This window comes from Homarus americanus, unplaced genomic scaffold, assembly GCF_018991925.1.
Source record: "Homarus americanus isolate GMGI-L3 unplaced genomic scaffold, GMGI_Hamer_2.0 scaffold47255, whole genome shotgun sequence".
Lineage (NCBI taxonomy): Eukaryota > Metazoa > Arthropoda > Malacostraca > Decapoda > Nephropidae > Homarus > Homarus americanus.
The window spans coordinates 3,399-21,712 of record NW_024721607.1 but is presented as its reverse complement, the minus strand read 5'-3'; the positions used below and the strand labels follow the sequence as shown (position 1 = coordinate 21,712).

Sequence of the window (18,314 nt, the reverse complement as noted above, 5' to 3'; positions counted from 1 at the left end):
TCCCAGGGGGCTTTTTGTCCCAGGGCGCCTGTCCCAGGGCCTTGTCCCAGGGGCCCTTGCCCCAGGGCTCTTGTCCAGGGAATTTGAACACAGGGGGCCTTGTCCCAGGGGGGCTTTTTGTCCCAGGGGGCCATCCCAGCTTTGTCCCAGGGGGCTTGTCCCAGGGGGCCTTTTTGGTCCAGGGAGCATTTTGTCCTAGGGGGCCAACTCAGGGCTTGTCCCAGGGGCTTTTATCCAGGGGGCTTCGTCCCAGGCTTTTGTCCCAGGGGCTTTTTGTCCCAGGGGCTCTTTGTCCCAGGGCTTGGTCCCAGGGGCCTCTTGGTCCTAGGGCTTTGGTCCCAGGGGCTTTGTCCCAGGGGCTTTGGTCCCAGGGGCTTTGTCCCAGGGGGCCCCTTTGGTCCAGGGCTGTCCCAGGGGCTTTGTCCTAGGGGCTTTTGTCCCAGGGGCTTTTTGTCCCAGGGCTTTTGTCCTAGGGGGCTTTGGCCCAGGGGGCTTTGTCCCTAGGGGGCTTGGTCCCAGGGGCTTTCGTGGTCCCAGGGGCTTTTGTCCCAGGGGCCTTTGTCCAGGGGCTTTGTTCCAGCTTTTGTCCCAGGGGCTTTTTGTCCTAGGGGGCTTTTTGTCCTAGGGGGCTTTTGGCCTAGGGGGCTTTTGTCCTAGGGGCTTTTTGTCCTAGGGGGCTTTGGTCCACACTGTGTGTGTGTTTGTCTGTGTGTGTGTGTTTGTCTGTGTGTGGCATGGTCTGTGTGTGTGTGTTTGTCTGTGTGTGTGTGTGTGTGTGTGTGTGTGTGTGTGTGTGTGTGTGTATGTGTTAAAACATCATTCATAGCGTTACTGTATATCACTACCTTGTTTATTTACCAGGTGAGCCAAGTTTTGTACCTGTAATTATCTTTCTGTTCACCTGGGATATATTACCTGTTTAGAGGTTGCGTTAGGAAATACATTATGGCAGGTTTGTTTTGCTAAGGTTAGTTTGAGGCATCACTACCACGTATATATACATACATACATACATACATACATACATACATACATTACACATGCATAAACACATACATAAATAGAGACAGACAGGCAACATCACAGGTAATGGTGTAGACTTAACACTATCACATTACACAACAAGAACACCTGCCTCTCCACCAATCAGATGCGCAACAGCCGAGCCTGAAAAAAAAAAATGAGACCGATACACCACTTAATAGCCGCCAACCAGGTCGTTAATTAGCCTTAGGTCAACAGCCATGTTGTTTCGGTAGTGTTGGTAGCTAGTCCATACCTTGAGTTTGTTATTGACGTCTGTGTATGATGATTCTGACGTATGTGATGATCATTCTGAATGTCTGTGCGATGATTCTGACGTCTGTGTATGATGATTCTGACGTATTGTGATGATCAATCTGACGTCTGTGTATGATGATTCTGACGTGTATGATGATTCTGACGTCTGTGTATGATGATTCTGACGTCCGTGCTGGTGATTCTGACGTCTGTGTATGATGATTCTGACGTCTGTGTATTATGATGCTAACGTCTTGTATGATGATTCTGACGTCTGTGTATGATGATTCTGACGTCTGTGTATGATGATTCTGACGTATGTGTACACACCCTGACGCCTGTGTATGATGATTCTGGATGCGTGTATGATGATTCTGACGTCTGCGTATGATGATTCTGACGTCTGAATGGTGATTCTGACGTCTGTGTATGATGATTCGGACGTCTGTGTATTATGATGCTGACGTCTGTGTATGATGATTCTGGACGCCCAGGCATGATTCTGGACTTCTTGTATGATGATTATGACGTCTGTATGATGAATCTACATTTGTGTATGATGAATCTGACGTGTGTATGATGATTCTGACGGCTGTGTATGATGATTCTGACGGCTGTGTATGATGACTCTGACGTCTGTGTATGATGATTATGACGTTCGTGTATGAAGATTCTGACGTCTTGTATGATGGTTCTGACGTCTGTGTATGATGATTCTGACGGCTGTATGATGATTCTGACGTCTGCATGATGATTCCACTGCTGTGACGATGATTCTGACGTCTGTGTATGATGGTTCTGACGTTCAGTATGATGATTCTGACGTCTGTGTATGATGATTCTGACGGCTGTGTGATGACTGACTGCTGTGTATGATGATTCTGACGTCTGTAAATGATGATCCTGACGTCTGTGTATGATGGTTCTGACGGCTGTGACGATGATTCTGACGTCTGTGTATGATGATTCTGACTGCTGGTGATGATTCTGATGGCGATGATTCTGATTTGCTGTGTATGATGATTCTGACCTGCTGTGTATGATGATTCCGACTACTGTATGATGATTCTGACTGCCGTGTACGATGATTCTGACGTCTGTGTATGATGATTCTGACGTCTGTGTATGATGATTCTGACGCCCGTATGATGATTCTGACGTCCTGTAAGATGATTCTGACGGCTGTGTTGATGATTCTGACGGCTGTGTATGATGATTTTATTGTCATGTATGATGACTCTAACCTATTAGTACCTTGAATTCACCGGTTGAGCACAATAACTTCAGTCCTCGAGTATAATGACGTTACCGTTTGATGTACTGTCTATATATATATTCAATTAAGATAACTAGAGACAGGTGAACCCAGGTGAGGTGAGGTGCGGGGGATACGACAGGTGCTTAACACACACACACACACACACACACACACACACACACACACACACACACACACACACACACACACACACATGACCACTGATCCCTGATGCTAATGCCTCTCTCTTCTTAGGTAGCACTGGAAAATCCACATGAGAAATAGAGAGAGAGACCCACAAAAGAGAGAAAAAGAACGAACGAAAGAGAATAAAAGAAATGAAAAGAGAGAGAGAGAGTCCGTGTGTGTGAAAAAGAAAGAAAGAAAGAAAGAAAGAAATAAAGAAAGAAAGAGGTAACAAAACAAGATAATGAGGAAAGGCAACTCTGTTTTGCTGAATACCGCAGGGTGATCATTCTCTGACATAAAACAAGACTTGACATATTAGGTAATGGAGTCTGGCTGAGTTAGTGATGAAAGCCTCGGCCTTTTCCCACACCTGGATCCTGCCAATACGATCTTGCTATTTACACGAATCCCAAATCTGACTTTATCTTACATCCATTGACTTATACCAAACTTCAGTCTAATACTCGCTAGTTTGGGTGTTATTTAACCCAACCTAACCTAACCTAACTTAACCCAACTTATCCTAACCTAACCTAACCTCAGTCTAGTTAATCCTAGTTTGGTGTTATTTAACCCAATCTAACCTAACCTAATCTAACTTCAGTCTAGTTAATCCCCAATTTGGGTATTAATTAACCCAAAGTATTCCTCACTTAACTTACTAACCTGTTTAGCCTGTAATTACGTAACTTAAACCCAACTAGCTCCCAACAATGTAATTTAACCCAACCTATTAAGGCCTAACGACGTAACTTACCTAACTGCTTAAGATATTATTTAACCAACCTAACTATACTTTAACCTAACTAATTATTAAGTTAATTAGATGTAATTTAGAGTGATTTAACCTTCATCATACTATTAGTAATTAATTATGCAACACCCATGATAATTAACCCTTTCTCCGTCTATAATTAATCTTCCTAAAAGTTTTAATATTTTCGATGCTTTTTTGTTTACGTCTGGAGTTACTTAATTACTAATACTTAAACATGTAATTTATGTTTTAAGTGGATGAATATGTTACTATGTCATTAGCACTACTAATTACCATGATGAATCTTTAACTTCTAGTCATTAATTTACTGCAATGAGTCTTAGTGAGACCTGAAGATTAGCCACCCCGATTATTTCACCTTAGGATTAAATGCCCCAACGCCACCTTCCGAGGAGCAGATTAGATTTGAAACAGGTTAGGGATGTCTAATCTTAAGGTGAAATAAACCCAGCTAATCTTCAGGTTTTACGTATAAACAAAACTCAAAATTATGACATAAAACTTGGTGTTCAATGATATTTTTGATACAGTGTTGCAGTAATAACATATAGACAGTTTTGCAAGCTACATGTTGCAATGGTGAACAGAACGTACTCTTAACTTGTCGTTGCAATGTATAAACGTTTTCCTAACTCCGATGTTGCAAATAAAATATTTAACGTTTTCCTGACTCCAACGTTGCAACAAAGGAGTGAATGTTTTCTCCACTACGGTGCTGGCAAAGCGTCAACAAAAGCGTCACCACACGATTCACTCATTGTCACAGCAACGTTGCCTGAGTGATTGATCGTAATTATGTTTATCTTATCACTTGAGTTGCCTCAGTCAGCTATGATGATTGATCTCTACCTTCAATGGCTGTATGTAAGTTTTGTGTCTGTCTATTGCGTGTTTAATGGTGGTGCAGTTATGACTATTGCGTGTACATACAGTATATATATATGTTTGTATTTTGAGTTTTGAGTTATGTGACTAAGGAACCTGTTTATATGTTTATGTATGTTTGTATATACTGTATGTGTGTCTGCGCTTCTTATATAAAAACAAACACTGCACCACTTAAAACACTAATTAAAACACCATCATAAAACCATAAACGATCTATCTTTAAATTCCTGTCTAAAGGACGCCATATTCGCTGAAGCCTTGATATTTACTGTTCAAACCTAGCTGAGAGAGACACAGGTGCCTGGTGACAGGTGTGTCTCTCTCATTATCGGCTGAGACACTGCACCGTGGCATTATGAGACACTGGCACTGGCACTCTCACAATGCCTACCAAACTAATCCAATTTAGTGCCAATCTGAACTCCCCCTCGAGTCCCCAGGCCTGGCGAGGTGTGTGTGTGTGTGTGTGTGTGTGTGTGTGTGTGTGTGTGTGTGTGTGTGTGTGTGTGTGTGTGTGTGTGTGTGAGAGAGAGAGAGAGATGGCCTCTGTCGAAGATTAATTTAAAACAACTTTTTGTCTCTTCCTCCCTTCCTCTCCTCCCCTCCTTCTTTTCCTCCCTCCCTACCTCCTTCACCCCCTTCCTCCTTCAACTCTCCTTCCTTCCTTCACCTTCCTCCTCCTCCTAAACCACCTCACATTACCACTGGGCCAGGTAAGGGCCCCACCTCACCACACTTTCTGCCACACCTGACCCAAACCTCAACTCACTTAACACTCTCAAGATGTGGCTTTATGTTCTAGCCATTTTGAGGACGATTTCAAGTTTAACTCAAATGAGGATGGTTTAACGTTTTACCTTTGTTTACCCTTGAGGACAATGGTTTAAGTTGTAACTATAAGAGGAAGGGTTATTTTTTTACCCTTGAGGACCGATGTTTAAAAGCTTTACCTTTTGAGGAAGGTTTAGTCTTACCTCTGAAACACAACGAATGATAATTAAAGCAAGTTTCAGAGCAAGTTTCAGAGGCAAATTTTCTAAGCAAGTTTCCTGCATTTTAAGCATTTTAGGTTAAGTTTATTAGGCAATTACTAAAGTAAAGTTTATAGCTCTCTAAGCTAGTTTCAGAGCAAGTTTTTATGAGTTTCTTTACGGAATTTTGTCTTTATCGCCCCCTGTCAGTAGCGCTAAAATTATTAACTTTACTTCCATACTAATAATAACTATCAAATTTTAGGAGTTTAACTGACGAATATATTAGTGTGATGGCCAGTCCTGGTATACTGACTTCAGCGAGGGTTCTCTCACTACACTCACAACCCCTCCAGGTAAATAATAAGACCAGTAACTCCTTCACTTCCTTTCATCTCAATTTCCTCACTGAATGTTTATTTATTTTTTTTCGCATAAAACGAAAAACAAAGGTGAATAATGTTAATCATGGTGTTATAATGTGGGGGAGAAGATTGAGGATAGTGAGGATAGTGCGTTGGAGGCTATGAGGTGAGGATAGTGGAGGTGAGGATAATGTATTGGGATATGAGGTGAGGGAGGATATGAGTTTATGATCGCATGGGACAGAGCTGAGAATATTGGAAGTGAGGATAGTATGTTGATGATAATAAGAACAGTGAAGTATACTAGGTTGAAACAGTAGTTGAAAACAGTGAGGATATTAGGTGGCAGAAATGAGGACTATTTTAACGCAGCAAATTATTCTAATTTATCGCAACAAAATTAAAAGTTTGTAAAAAGGGTTAATAATATTTTTGCTAACTTTTTTCCTTCATATATAAAACCTTAGCTGAAATAAAATCCTGTCGCTATGTTTACTAAAAATTGCTAACTCACTTTACGACAAAAATTTACAGTATTTACTCATATTTTTCTACTTTCATTTCCAAATTTTATCAAAGGAAATTTTAAGTGGGGAAAGTGTACGTAGAGGAAACTTTCACTAGAGAGCCTTCGTTGCTGTGATTATGAAGAAAGTGTTCATTTACTAAAGAAAAACACAGGATTTTCAAACACATGCAAGTAAAGTTCTTTGTGTGTGTGTGTGTGTGTGTGTGTATGTGTGTTTGGGATGACAACTGGAGTGACTTGTGTATGCTTGACTATTATTTACGTCCTCAAGCACGCAAGCACGTACTGAAGACACGCACACACACGCTCACATGCTCCACGCACGGACTCCCTTAGCCTGTTACATTCTGGTCAATGATTCTTGTGTTGGGTCACCAAACATTGGGTGACCGTGAGACTCCTGGACTCGGAGACTGATAGAGACTCATAAAGACTCCTGGAGACTCGTGAAGGGCGGGTCATCTCCGGGACAGACCAACACTCAGCCGTGATCTTGGTAATGCATTATTCTTGTCTTCAGCAACAACCTGGCCTCCTGAAGGGTTCCTCTACCACACCACAACTGCCTCCTGAAGGGTTCCTCTACCACACCACAACTGCTCTCCTGAAGGGTTCCTCTACCACACCACAACTGCCTCCTGAAGGGTTCCTCTACCACACCACAACTGCCTCCTGAAGGGTTCCTCTACCACACCACAACTCCTCCTAAGGGTTCCTCTACCACACCACAACTGCCTCTGAAGGTTCACCACACCACAACTGCCTCCTGAAAGGTTCCTCTCACCACAACAAAACTGCCTCCTGAAGGGTTCCTCTACCACCACAACTGCCCTCCCTCCTCCTCTTCCTCCTTTGCTCCCATCTAAGTGAACAAATGACCAATACATTGTCTGGTACAAGGCCACTAATTGACTTCATCCACCAACTCGACTCAAGACCAATATATTCGCAATTGATTAAGGTTACAGTATTCGTAATCGTAAATTAAATCATAATACTTTTACTCTGGAATCGAAATCTGATCATCATCCAACATTTACAAGAACTTGATCACACACACACACACACACACACACACACACACACACACACACACACACACTCACTCTGTCCGATAACACACTGACAGGTGAAAGGACACACACTATTTATTTCTCAACAGAAGATTAGTCTAGTAAATAGCTCTGGTGTCTAAATGTCCCTGGCGGGTCTTCAAAGGTCATGACCCACATAACTCGACGTAAAACTTGTCATTAAGGAAAACGACACAAGTTTAAGGACCACTGAGCCGGGGGAAAATTGTCCTCTGGAGGAAAAAGTCTATGCTTAATGATCGAACTTCTTTCCTGCCAAATGTTCTTTCATGAGACGCAATCAACTCTCTCGTGATGATCATATAATTTCTTTTCAGTTCCTTTAATCTTTATTAACTTGAAGGATTTTTTGGTTTTTCATTAATTTTCTTTCATGGACGTAAAATTTGTTTCATTCTTTCTCATGCCTTTATCATATTTCCTTTTTTTTTCTTTTCTATTTTATAATTATCATAGTTTTCTGCTATTCCTCATTCTGCCTTGTGGTCTCCTATTTTCACTCTGTTCCTCTTTCTCTCTTTCATTCTCCTATTTTCCTCTATTTCTTTTCTCTTTATCAATTATCCTATTTTCTCTATTCTTTCTCTTTTCTTATCAATTATCCTATTTTCTTATCTTTTTCTTTCAGTCAATTATATTTTACCTATTCCTCTTCATCTTAGTCAATTATCACATTTTTCTCTATTCTTATTTCTTTCTATCAGTTATCCTATTTTCACTTACTTTCTTTCTTAGTCAATTATCTTATATCCTCTATTCCTTTTTCTCTTATCAATTATCCTATTTTCCTCTATTCTCCTTTTTCTTTTCAATTATCCTATTTCTCTATTCTTCTTTTCTCTTGTCATACTTTTAACTCTCTATACCTCTTCCTTATCTTTCATTTATCCAATTTTCTCTATTCTCTCTCCTCTTTAGTCAATTATCACATTTCCTCTATTTATCTTTTCTCTCCTCTCATTCATCATATATTCATTTTTTTCTCTAATCTCTTGATAAACTCAAACGAATCTTCTTAATATTATCTTAATGTTAATCCTCGACACGCTTTAATTTTTCACCTCCAAGCTTCATTTTTTCTCCACCACCTTTTATTTTTCATCGTCACCCTTTATTTTTCATCGTCACCCCTTTATTTTTCACTGCCACGCTTCATTTTTCACTGCCACGCCTCATTTCTAACTGTTACGCTTCATTTTTACTGCTACGCTTTATTTTTCACTGTTACGCTGTATTTTTCACTGCCACGCTTCATTTTTCACGCCACGCTTCAATTTTCACTGTTACGCTGTATTTTCACTGCCACGCTTCATTTTTCACTGCCACGCCTCATTTTTCACTGCCACGCTTCATGTTTCACTGTTACGCTGTATTTTCACTGCCACGCTTCATTTTTCACTGCCACGCCTCATTTTCACTGCTACGCTTCATTTTTCACTGCTACGCTTTATTTTTTCACTGCCACGCTTCATTTTTCACTGCCACGCTTCATTTTTCACTGCCACGCTTCATTTTTCACTGCCACGCTTCATTTTCACCGCCACGCTTCATTTTTCACTGTTACGCTGTATTTTCACTGCCACCGCTTCATTTTTCACTGCTACGCTTCATTTTTCACTGCCACGCTTCATTTTCACTGTTACGCTGTATTTTTCACTGCCACGCTTCATTTTTCACTGCCATTCATTTTTCACCGCCACGCTTCATTTTTCACTGTTACGCTTCATTTTTCACTGCCACGCTTCAAAATTAATAATACCCAAGAGGTTTTACATGTTATCGATAATATTTCTAATTTCTTGGTGATGAACGATAATTAATTACAGGTAATCACGGGTGTTTATTATCTTGTGGGTATTAATTAAGGTGTGTGTGTTTTTGTATATATTTCTTGTCCCTTCACGACTTGCCCACCCATTTCTTGCCCACCCATTTCTTGCTCACCCATTTCTTGCCCACCCATTTCTTGCCCACCCATTTCTTGCCCAATCCATTTCTTACCCACCATATCTTGCCAACCCATTTCTTGCTCACCCATTCCTTGCCCAACCCATTTTTTGCCCACTCATTTCTTGCCCACCCATTTTTTGCCCACCATTTCTACCCCCCACACTTCTTCCTAAACACTTCTTGTTCCCTTCATTTCTTGTCCACTCATTTCATGCCCACCAACTTCTTGCCCACCAACTTCTTGCCCGCCATTTTCTTGCCCACTTAGCCACCTACTTCTTACTCACTTACAATCCCACTTCTAGCTCACTTGCCCATCTATTTTCTTTTGCCCACTTGCCCACTACTCCATAAAACATCTTACAAGGGGGCAAAATAACAGGTTGTGAGTAATCGTGTTCAGCTTACTATGTGGAAGTTAACGAGCACTGAAACTTCTTCTCTCTCTCTCTCGTCAGACAGGTCCTGGTCAGACACAAACTCTTGGTGTTCGTTGACAAAGAAACTTCATGATAAACTTCCCTGTCTTCAATTTTTTTTCCACAGAATGAGTTCCTGTGTAGAAAGTCCAGAGAAAGGTAGTGACATGTTGTGTGTGTGTGTGTGTGAGAGAGAGAAAGAGAAAGAGAGAGAGAGAAAATAATAATAAATAATAATAATAATCCACTGCTTATTGAAAGAACATGGCAGCCGGAAGGCTGAAAATATATAGTTACATAATTGGGGAGGGTCTTTGATTTACAAAAAATATACAAGTAACATAAGGATAAAAATATTATATATAATAACTAGGTGGGGAGAAGCTCAAACTACAGGGCATTTCCCACCATAGTGACAGTGCAAAAGTAAGATTTACTGGGAGTGAATACACACAGGTTGATTACAAGTTATTGATAATTTACAATGGTTCGGGCTGTTCCGATAGCGACAGTCTGTGCTCGTATGGGCTGGATGCGGTTGTGGTGTCAAACAGCAATCTCTCAAAGGAGGGATCTCAGGTGGTAGTAGGAGCTGTGTCGAGGATGGTGCAGAAGCTTTGTCACCAAATTTGCAGATGAGGTCGGTGATGGTCAGTGAAAGTCGAGAAGGCCAGTGTGTGTGTGTGTGTGTGTTAGCGAGAGAGATAATAGACAGTTTCCTTCTCTCTTTTCACACACACACACACACACACACGCACACACATAGGAAGGACTGGGACCAAACCTCACTCATATAACACCATCTAGAGGAACTACTATACCACGTCAGGTCCTCATAACACCATCTGTGAGGGAATTACTACACCACGTGAGGCCCCTCATAACACCATCTGTGAGGGAATTCACTACACCACGTGGTCCCTCATAACACCATCTGTGAGGGAATTACTACACCACGTGGTCCTCATAACAATTGCCCTGAGAGGGAATTACTACACCACGTGAGGCCTCATAACACCATCTGGGAGGGAGTTACACACCACGTGATGCCCTCATAACACCATCTGGGAGGGAGCACACCACGATGCCCTCACACCATCTGTGAGGAATTACTACACCACGTGAGGCCCCTCAACACCATCTGGGAGGAGTTACTACACCACGTGATGCCCCCTCATAACACCATCTGGAGGAGTTACTACACCACGATGCCTCCCAACACCATCTGGGAGGGAGTTACCTACACTACGTGATGCCCCTCATAACACCATCTGGGGGAGTTAATACACCACGTGATGCCCTCGTAACACCATCTGGAGGGAGCATTACACTACGTCTTTGCTGTTCAACACCTACATTAATCTGTATGTTCACTGTATGTTCCTTTTACCTTTCTAATGAAGGCTTTTGTTAAACCACCAATGTATGTAATAAGTCATTTATGTCCAATGTATATTTTCAGCCTTCGGGCTGCAGAACTTTAATAAACCGTTAATTATTATTATTACATACATACACACACACACACACACACACACACACACACACACACACACACACACACACACACACACACTCTCTCCAATCTATATTCCAAATATAAACTAATTATCTATTTATGAATTGCTTAAAGCCCCCTGACAAGAGGCTTTATGTAGATCCAATCCTTTAAAACTAAATGATGATGAACTTCACCCAGTCAATCATTATTTCTAATCCTCCCTCTGATCACATTTCTAATCCCTCCCTGATCACTCTCTAATCCCTCGATCAATCCCTAATCCCTCCCTGATCAAATTCCCAAACCTCCTGATCACACCCTAACTTTGATCGTTCTAATTTCTTGGTAGTTTCCTGTAATTTGTATAGTCAATTACGAATAACAACCAAGGAAAAGAGATTTTTCTGTCCCTTTGGGGGTCTCAGTACACCGCCTGAGGCCATTAACTCTATAATATTCCTTTAATTAATGAAAAATTATCGGCTGTTTGTACATCTAAGCAGGTAATTATTATTTGGGGGAGGAGGAGGGGAGGGGGAAGAGGGGGAGGGGAAAAGAATCTTATAGCCAAGGGTAGGGGTAAGGGATGGAGGTGGCGAGGATATAGGCTGGAAGAGGGGTAAAGCAGGGTCGAGGAGGGGAGGGAAGGAGGGTCGAGGAGGGGAGGAAGGAGAGTCGAGGAGGGAGGGAAGGAGGGGTCGAGGAGGGAGGGAAGGAGGGTTGAGGAGGAGGAAGGGAGGGTCAAAAGGGGAGGGAAGGAGGGCCGAGGAGGGGAGGAAGGGAGGGTCGAGGGAGGGGAGGAGGGAGGCGAGGAGGGAGGGGGAGGGCGAGGAAGGAGGAAGGGAGGTCGAGGAGGGGAGGGAAGGAGGCCGAGGAGGGAGGGATGGGAGGCCGAGGGGAGGGAGGGGCGAGGTGAGAGGGAGGGAAGGGAGGGTCGAGGAGGGGAGGGAAGGGAGGGTCGAGGAGGGGAGGGAAGGAGGCTGAGGAGGGAGGAAGGGAGGGTTGAGGAGGGAGGGAAGGGAGGCTTGAGGAGGGGAGGGAAGGGAGGGTCGAGGAGGGGAGGAAGGAGGGCTGAGGAGAGGGGGGAGGTCGAGGAGGGGAGGGAAGGAGAGGCTGAGGAGGGAGGGAAGGGAGAGCTCGAGGAGGAGGGGAAGGGAGGTCGAGGAGGGAGGAAGGGAGTCGAGGAGGTGAGGGAAGGAGGGTCGAGGAGGGGGGGAAGGGAGGTTGAGAGGTGGAGGAAGGGAGGGTGAGAGGGAGGGAAGGAGGCAGAGGAGGGGAGGAGGGCCGAGGAGGGAGGGAAGGGGAGGGCTGAGGAGGGGAAGGGAGGGTGAGGAGGGAGGAAGGGAGGGCCGAGGAGGGGGGAGGAGGAAGACGGAGGGAAGAAGGAGATGATGAGAGAAGGGAAGGATGTCGAGGAGGGAAGGGGAGGGGAGGTAGAGGAGGGAAGGGCGAAAGGAGGTCGAGGAGGAAGAAGACGAGGAGGGAAGGGAAGGGGGTCAGAGAGAGGAGGAAGGGGTGTATGTAAGAAATGAGATTGGAGATGAAATTTATAAAGTAATAAATTTTAAGCTTGAAATATTACTTTTTCCTTGTATGCAAATTTTACTATTACACAAACTGGATGTGGTGTTAAAGTTACATTTACATCGAGGTTTGTTTTATCTACATTCTTTGTTTGTTATGTTTTTAATGTCTTTTATCGCATTAATGGGTCTCTCTCTCTCTCTTCGTCTTCCTCATTCAACAAACAAAGAATAAATGAATACATTGAATAATTTCATTAATTTTTTTTTTTCGGTACAAAATTTACACGTAAATAAGAGTATCAGGTAAGGAGAGGCAGGTAAATTTGTGAGGGCCGCTAATGAAAGAGAAAATGATGTTCTTACTCCAGGGCAAACTATGATTTATTTATTTATTTTTTGTAGCGTGGGTGAGAGAGAGAGAGAGAGAGAGAGAGAGAGAGAGAGAGAGAGAGTCTTATTGAAGGATAAACTCTGGTTCTTTTTTCTCATGTGGGGGAGTTAAGGAGAGAGAGAGAGAGAGAGGAGGAAGAAAGGGAGAGAAAATGTGGATATATAAAAAGGGGACGAGGAAAGAGAAATACACAGATAGAAAAAAACAGAGAACATGAGATGGAGAATTATAAAGAGAAGAAAACAGACAAAGAAGAGAGAGAAGGTGTGAGAAAAATATTTATTTCATGTGTCTTTGCACTTGGCGACATGTTGAGTGCTTCTCTCTCTCTCAAACACCACCAGTAAACAGCACAAGACGATAAATGGACGCTGCCACAATGAAGACTTTTAGCAACTCTCTTACATTGGCCTCAAGATAGATGTCGGCCATTGTCTCGCCCATAAAAGCCATTGTCCGAGCCTCCACACACACACACAATGCCTCTACATCTCTAAGAATCTGTTCCTCAAAGTCTACGGAAAAATAAAGGACTTTGAGCAGCTATTGACGAAGAACAATGTTAAGGAGGTGAATTGTAAGTCACCGATGTTCTTGTGGTGGTCTATAAGGTTGGTACATTTTCTCCTAGCAGCGTCTTGAGACCTTTTGTTGAGGGTCTTGTCCTCCAGAGACGTCTTGAGGCCATTGTTGTAGTGGGTCTGACAGGACGTTGTAAGACCAAGCCTGTGGTGGGTCTTTTTGAGGTGGTACAAAAACAATCTTTCGAGCGATTTAAGACCATAGTTGTAGAGGTTTTCAAAGTGTGTCTTATGACCTCTAATAATGGTCTTCAGAAGGAAATACAACTCTCTTTTCATCACCGAATAGTAGAATTTATATTCATACTAAATATCCTTGACGACTTAAATTGAGAAAATGTCTCACATCTGAAAAACTTCTATTACCCCAAAAAATTTAGATTTTTTTTTAGTTATGACACAGTAAGATGGATAAGACCAGTCATCCCACAAAATAATGGGGGCAGTGTGATTTTCAATTCACTAGGGAGTGTATTGACTATTTGGGGCAAAAATCTTGTATCTTCTGCCATGTACAGTATATATCTCAAAAAGAGGTGTGTTTGGGGCATGATATAGCACAGCATATATCTCAAGAAGATAGTGTTTGGCATGATATAGTACAGTATATCTCGGTGCAGACAGTGTTTAGTACATATAGTACAGTATATCTCAAGTAGATAGTGTTTGGGCATGATATAGTATATATATATCCCAGTAGACAGTGTTTGGGGGTGGCTTATATATGACAGTATATATCTCTGGGTGTGCAGACAGGTTTGGCATGATATAGCACAGTATATGGTCTCTGGTGCAGACAGTGGTTTGGGCAATGATATAGCAGCAGAGAGTATCTCTGGGGCAGAGCAGTGTTTGGGCATGATATATCCTCTCCCTGCCTTCCTATTTTCATTGGGGTCGGTATTTTAGTTATAGAGTCAGTTTTCAGTAGTAAGTATCAAGGACGAACCGTATCTTAACATAATATTGTCAATATTTTTTTCTGAATTTTGTCGAAGACTGAATGACTTTTAATACCTGTAGAAGAATGAATGTTGCTACTCCAAATCGCACTAATCATTGGTGGATATTAAAATATTGCATGAACTATAGGCCTATATGGAAATTTGCAAATTCCAAGAAATTTTTTATATTTGTTTTCACAGCACTGGAAATATGTTAGAGAATTAATAAGTTTACCCTATATGATTTATCATATGTATAGTCTCCAAATTATATATATATATACATACACATATATAAATACATACATATACAAAAGTTGGATTTAACAGTTTTAATTATTCTTGTATTTAATAATGGTTTGGTGTTTTTACAGGTTATATAATTCAGAATAAGGGGGTAAGTGCACATTGCGTCATGACAGATGCAATATATCATTAATTATAATAGTATGTCTCGAAAACGTTCAGAGTGGAGTGACTATGTGTACGCCAACCTTACATAAGGAGGACGGCAATTTTGATTAATAGGGAAAATAGTTTATACTATAAATTCAAAGTTATAGATTTAGTTCCAGATTAAAAATCTACTAATACAATATTTACATAAAGTTAAGAAATTTAATTCTGAGCCTTTGCTTTATCTGGAAGTATACTTTTTATTTTATTGTTTTATTGCATGCATATTAATTAACACTCAGTTGACCCATAGTACTGGGAACTTGTAAGTGGTGGCAATAAGCCAGGTACTGAACAAACTGAAGGCTTGTGAAGGACAGAAGCTGGGAGGTTAGGGCGAGGTTAGGATAGGCTTGGTTACAATGTTTTCAAGCGACCAGTAAAGTATAATCTAACAATTAGATTAGTTGTTATTGAGGTACTGTAGTGTTTGTTTGTTTGTTTGTTTGTTTGTTTTCAGATGGAGGGCGTTCATATATTTTAGTACAATACAAAATGTAAGTGTTTTTGTTCAGGTAATATATGAAGTATATATGACGATGGTGTTCACAGGTATCCCTTTGTTTCGTGTTCATTCACTTAAACAGTAATCTGGTTTTAGCAATATAAAATTCTGCACCGTTTCTTTTAACGTTATTTTTAAACCCGTGTTCGCAGCTATCTCGTCTCACTGGGAAGGCAGAAAACCAGGATGACAGGGAAAATTGATACCGGCGGGTTCCATTTTTGCATCTCTATCAGCCGCTTGTTATGATACCCGCGCACCACCCTCCCCTGCGTACTCCACGCTGTGTGTACTTTAAGAGTTTACTACCTGTTGTTGGTCTTCTGTGCTTCACTGTTATTGCTTCGTAAACTATCACAGTGGATCACTTTGTGTATCGTTATTATTGCTGTTATCATTGTTATTTTAGCAGGCTACTGAGCACTGTATGGACTATCGGTATATTGTGATATCGCGTAAAGTGAGCGAACTCGGACATTTTGGGGGTGGCGGCACCGCTGTTTTGCCTCCCTTAACATTACAGCGCCCCGGAGAGCGGTGAAGAGCGAAACCACATTGCCTGTGCAGTCACGTTTAGGAGCATCATTATGAGTGTACATTTTCCTTATGCGAGAGTGAGGATATGCCGAAGGCAATAGCCAACAATACTACAGTCTTCCCCAGCCTCGGAGAAGACCAAGATGATGACTTTGCTTCTGACGTGAAAGTGTTACATTTGTACTCGACAGAAATTTGCTGCCCTCTACCAAATTATTGGAAACACAGTATATAATGAACAATTTCCCTGAACACCGACTATCTCTCTATCTCTTGTTTGCTGACAACTTTTTCCTTTATACTTTCAGAACACAAACCCCATCGTTAAAACAAGTAAAAAGCCAAAGTTTCATCTTTTCAGTGCACAACCAATGTTTTATCCCTTCAGTTGCGAAAGGTAATGCACTATAATATACAGATTATATTTCTATCAACAACTGCAAGCTTTTTTTCAGACAGAGATAATGCACATGTATTTTTGTTGTTTCGATGCCCATACAACTAACAATATGATTATTTCCCCACATCGCTAATTTTACCCCATTCTGAAAATAATTACTGCGTCTCAATTTGTTTCTAATTCTATGCCAGAAAATCATTATTAATGAACTATATATTTTTTTTTTGCACACAAATTACTTAACCTGAATTAAATCAAAGGGCTAACAAGTAGACAGATACAAGCCTTAACTTTAAACACCTCGCCAGTATTCTTATCGCCTGATGGCAGTCAACATTTTAATTAACCAAGAATCATCAAAAACATTTCAATTTTTTATCCGCACACGCCCTATCCACCATTACTCTTCTTCTCTACCTTATTTCTTTTCTTCACCGTGTTTACAAACCGCACCACATATGATTCGCCACTGTGTCTCTTGAACCAAAGTGACACAATTCTCTCCTTGATGGTAGAGGGCCCTGGCTTTTCCTTCACTGTAGCACTCTGTAGTTTCTCCTCATTTGTGCAGTCCGAGAAGTTCTCACAGACATTCACTCCAAGTAGTTCCTTCACAGAAATTCACTTCAAGTAGTTCCCACAGACATTCATCAAGTATTCCACAGACATTCACTCTAAGAAGTTCTTCACAGACATTCATCAAGTAGTTCCTTCACAGTTCCCCTCAAAACGCAGGCAAAATACCCACCCCATTCAATTTTCTGTCCCTCCGCTCCAAAGAGACATTTACACACATCACAGGACCCAGGTGGATCAGAATGAGTCGTCAACAAAATGCAATGTTGAAATAACCTATTTTTTTGTAAAACCAGATAGAGAGAGAGAGAGAGAGAGAGAGAGAGAGAGAGAGAGAGAGAGAGAGAGAGAGAGAGAGAGAGAGAGAATTATTTCACTTGTGGTAATGATTAAATGCATCAAGAAGATAAGAGAGAGAAAGAGACAAAACTCAATCCTGTCTCACCATCACATCTCCACCATCCTGTAAAGTTTTGTTTTGAAAAGGCAGAAGGGATAAAGATACTGTACATCCCATGAAGAAATAATGGTTGATCTTTTGTTCTGTCCCCTCAAGTCCGTGAGTTATTGACACACACACACACACACACACACACACACACACACACACACACACACACACACACACACACACACACACACACACACACACACACACACCTCACCCCTCCCACCCCATCTTCCACCTCCACCTTCAATCCCCCATCCTCCCCACACCTCCTCTCACCCACTCACCACCTCCCTCGTCACACCACTCCAAACATTGATAGTGCTCTGTGATGATATTATTAAATGAGAAAATAAAATCTTTACTATGTTTGATAAATATTTTTAATAAGAAAAATTATACACACAGTCCTTCTTTCCCCACCCTCCTTCCTCACCCCAGACCCCACCCACCTACCCACACCTCCCCCACACCCCCCTCCCCACATCCCCACCTTCTCCACACATCCCCACCTTCCCTCCACACATCCCCACCTTCCACACATCCCCCACCCTTCTCCACACATCCCCACCTCCTCCCACATCTCCTCCCCACCTCTCACACCCTCCAACACCTACCATCCTCCCACACCCCCACCTCCTATCTACCCCCTACGTAGCTGAAGCCATTGTATGTCATCACATCTTTTAATGCCACAAATTATGAAGATTATGAAACGTTTTCCAGT

The 18,314-nt window shown here is 41.9% G+C and overlaps 1 protein-coding gene across 1 annotated transcript; it reads right to left on the bottom strand.

Moving 5' to 3' along the window:
• Positions 1-230: 230 nt before the first annotated feature.
• LOC121861767 (translation initiation factor IF-2-like) lies at positions 231-17,172 on the bottom strand (the record flags this gene model as incomplete). Its single annotated transcript, XM_042359654.1, has 3 exons — positions 231-469; positions 13,727-13,866; positions 17,012-17,172. Coding segments are annotated over 3 exons (540 nt in total), but the record flags the coding sequence as incomplete, so codon positions are not given.
• Positions 17,173-18,314: the final 1,142 nt, after the last annotated feature.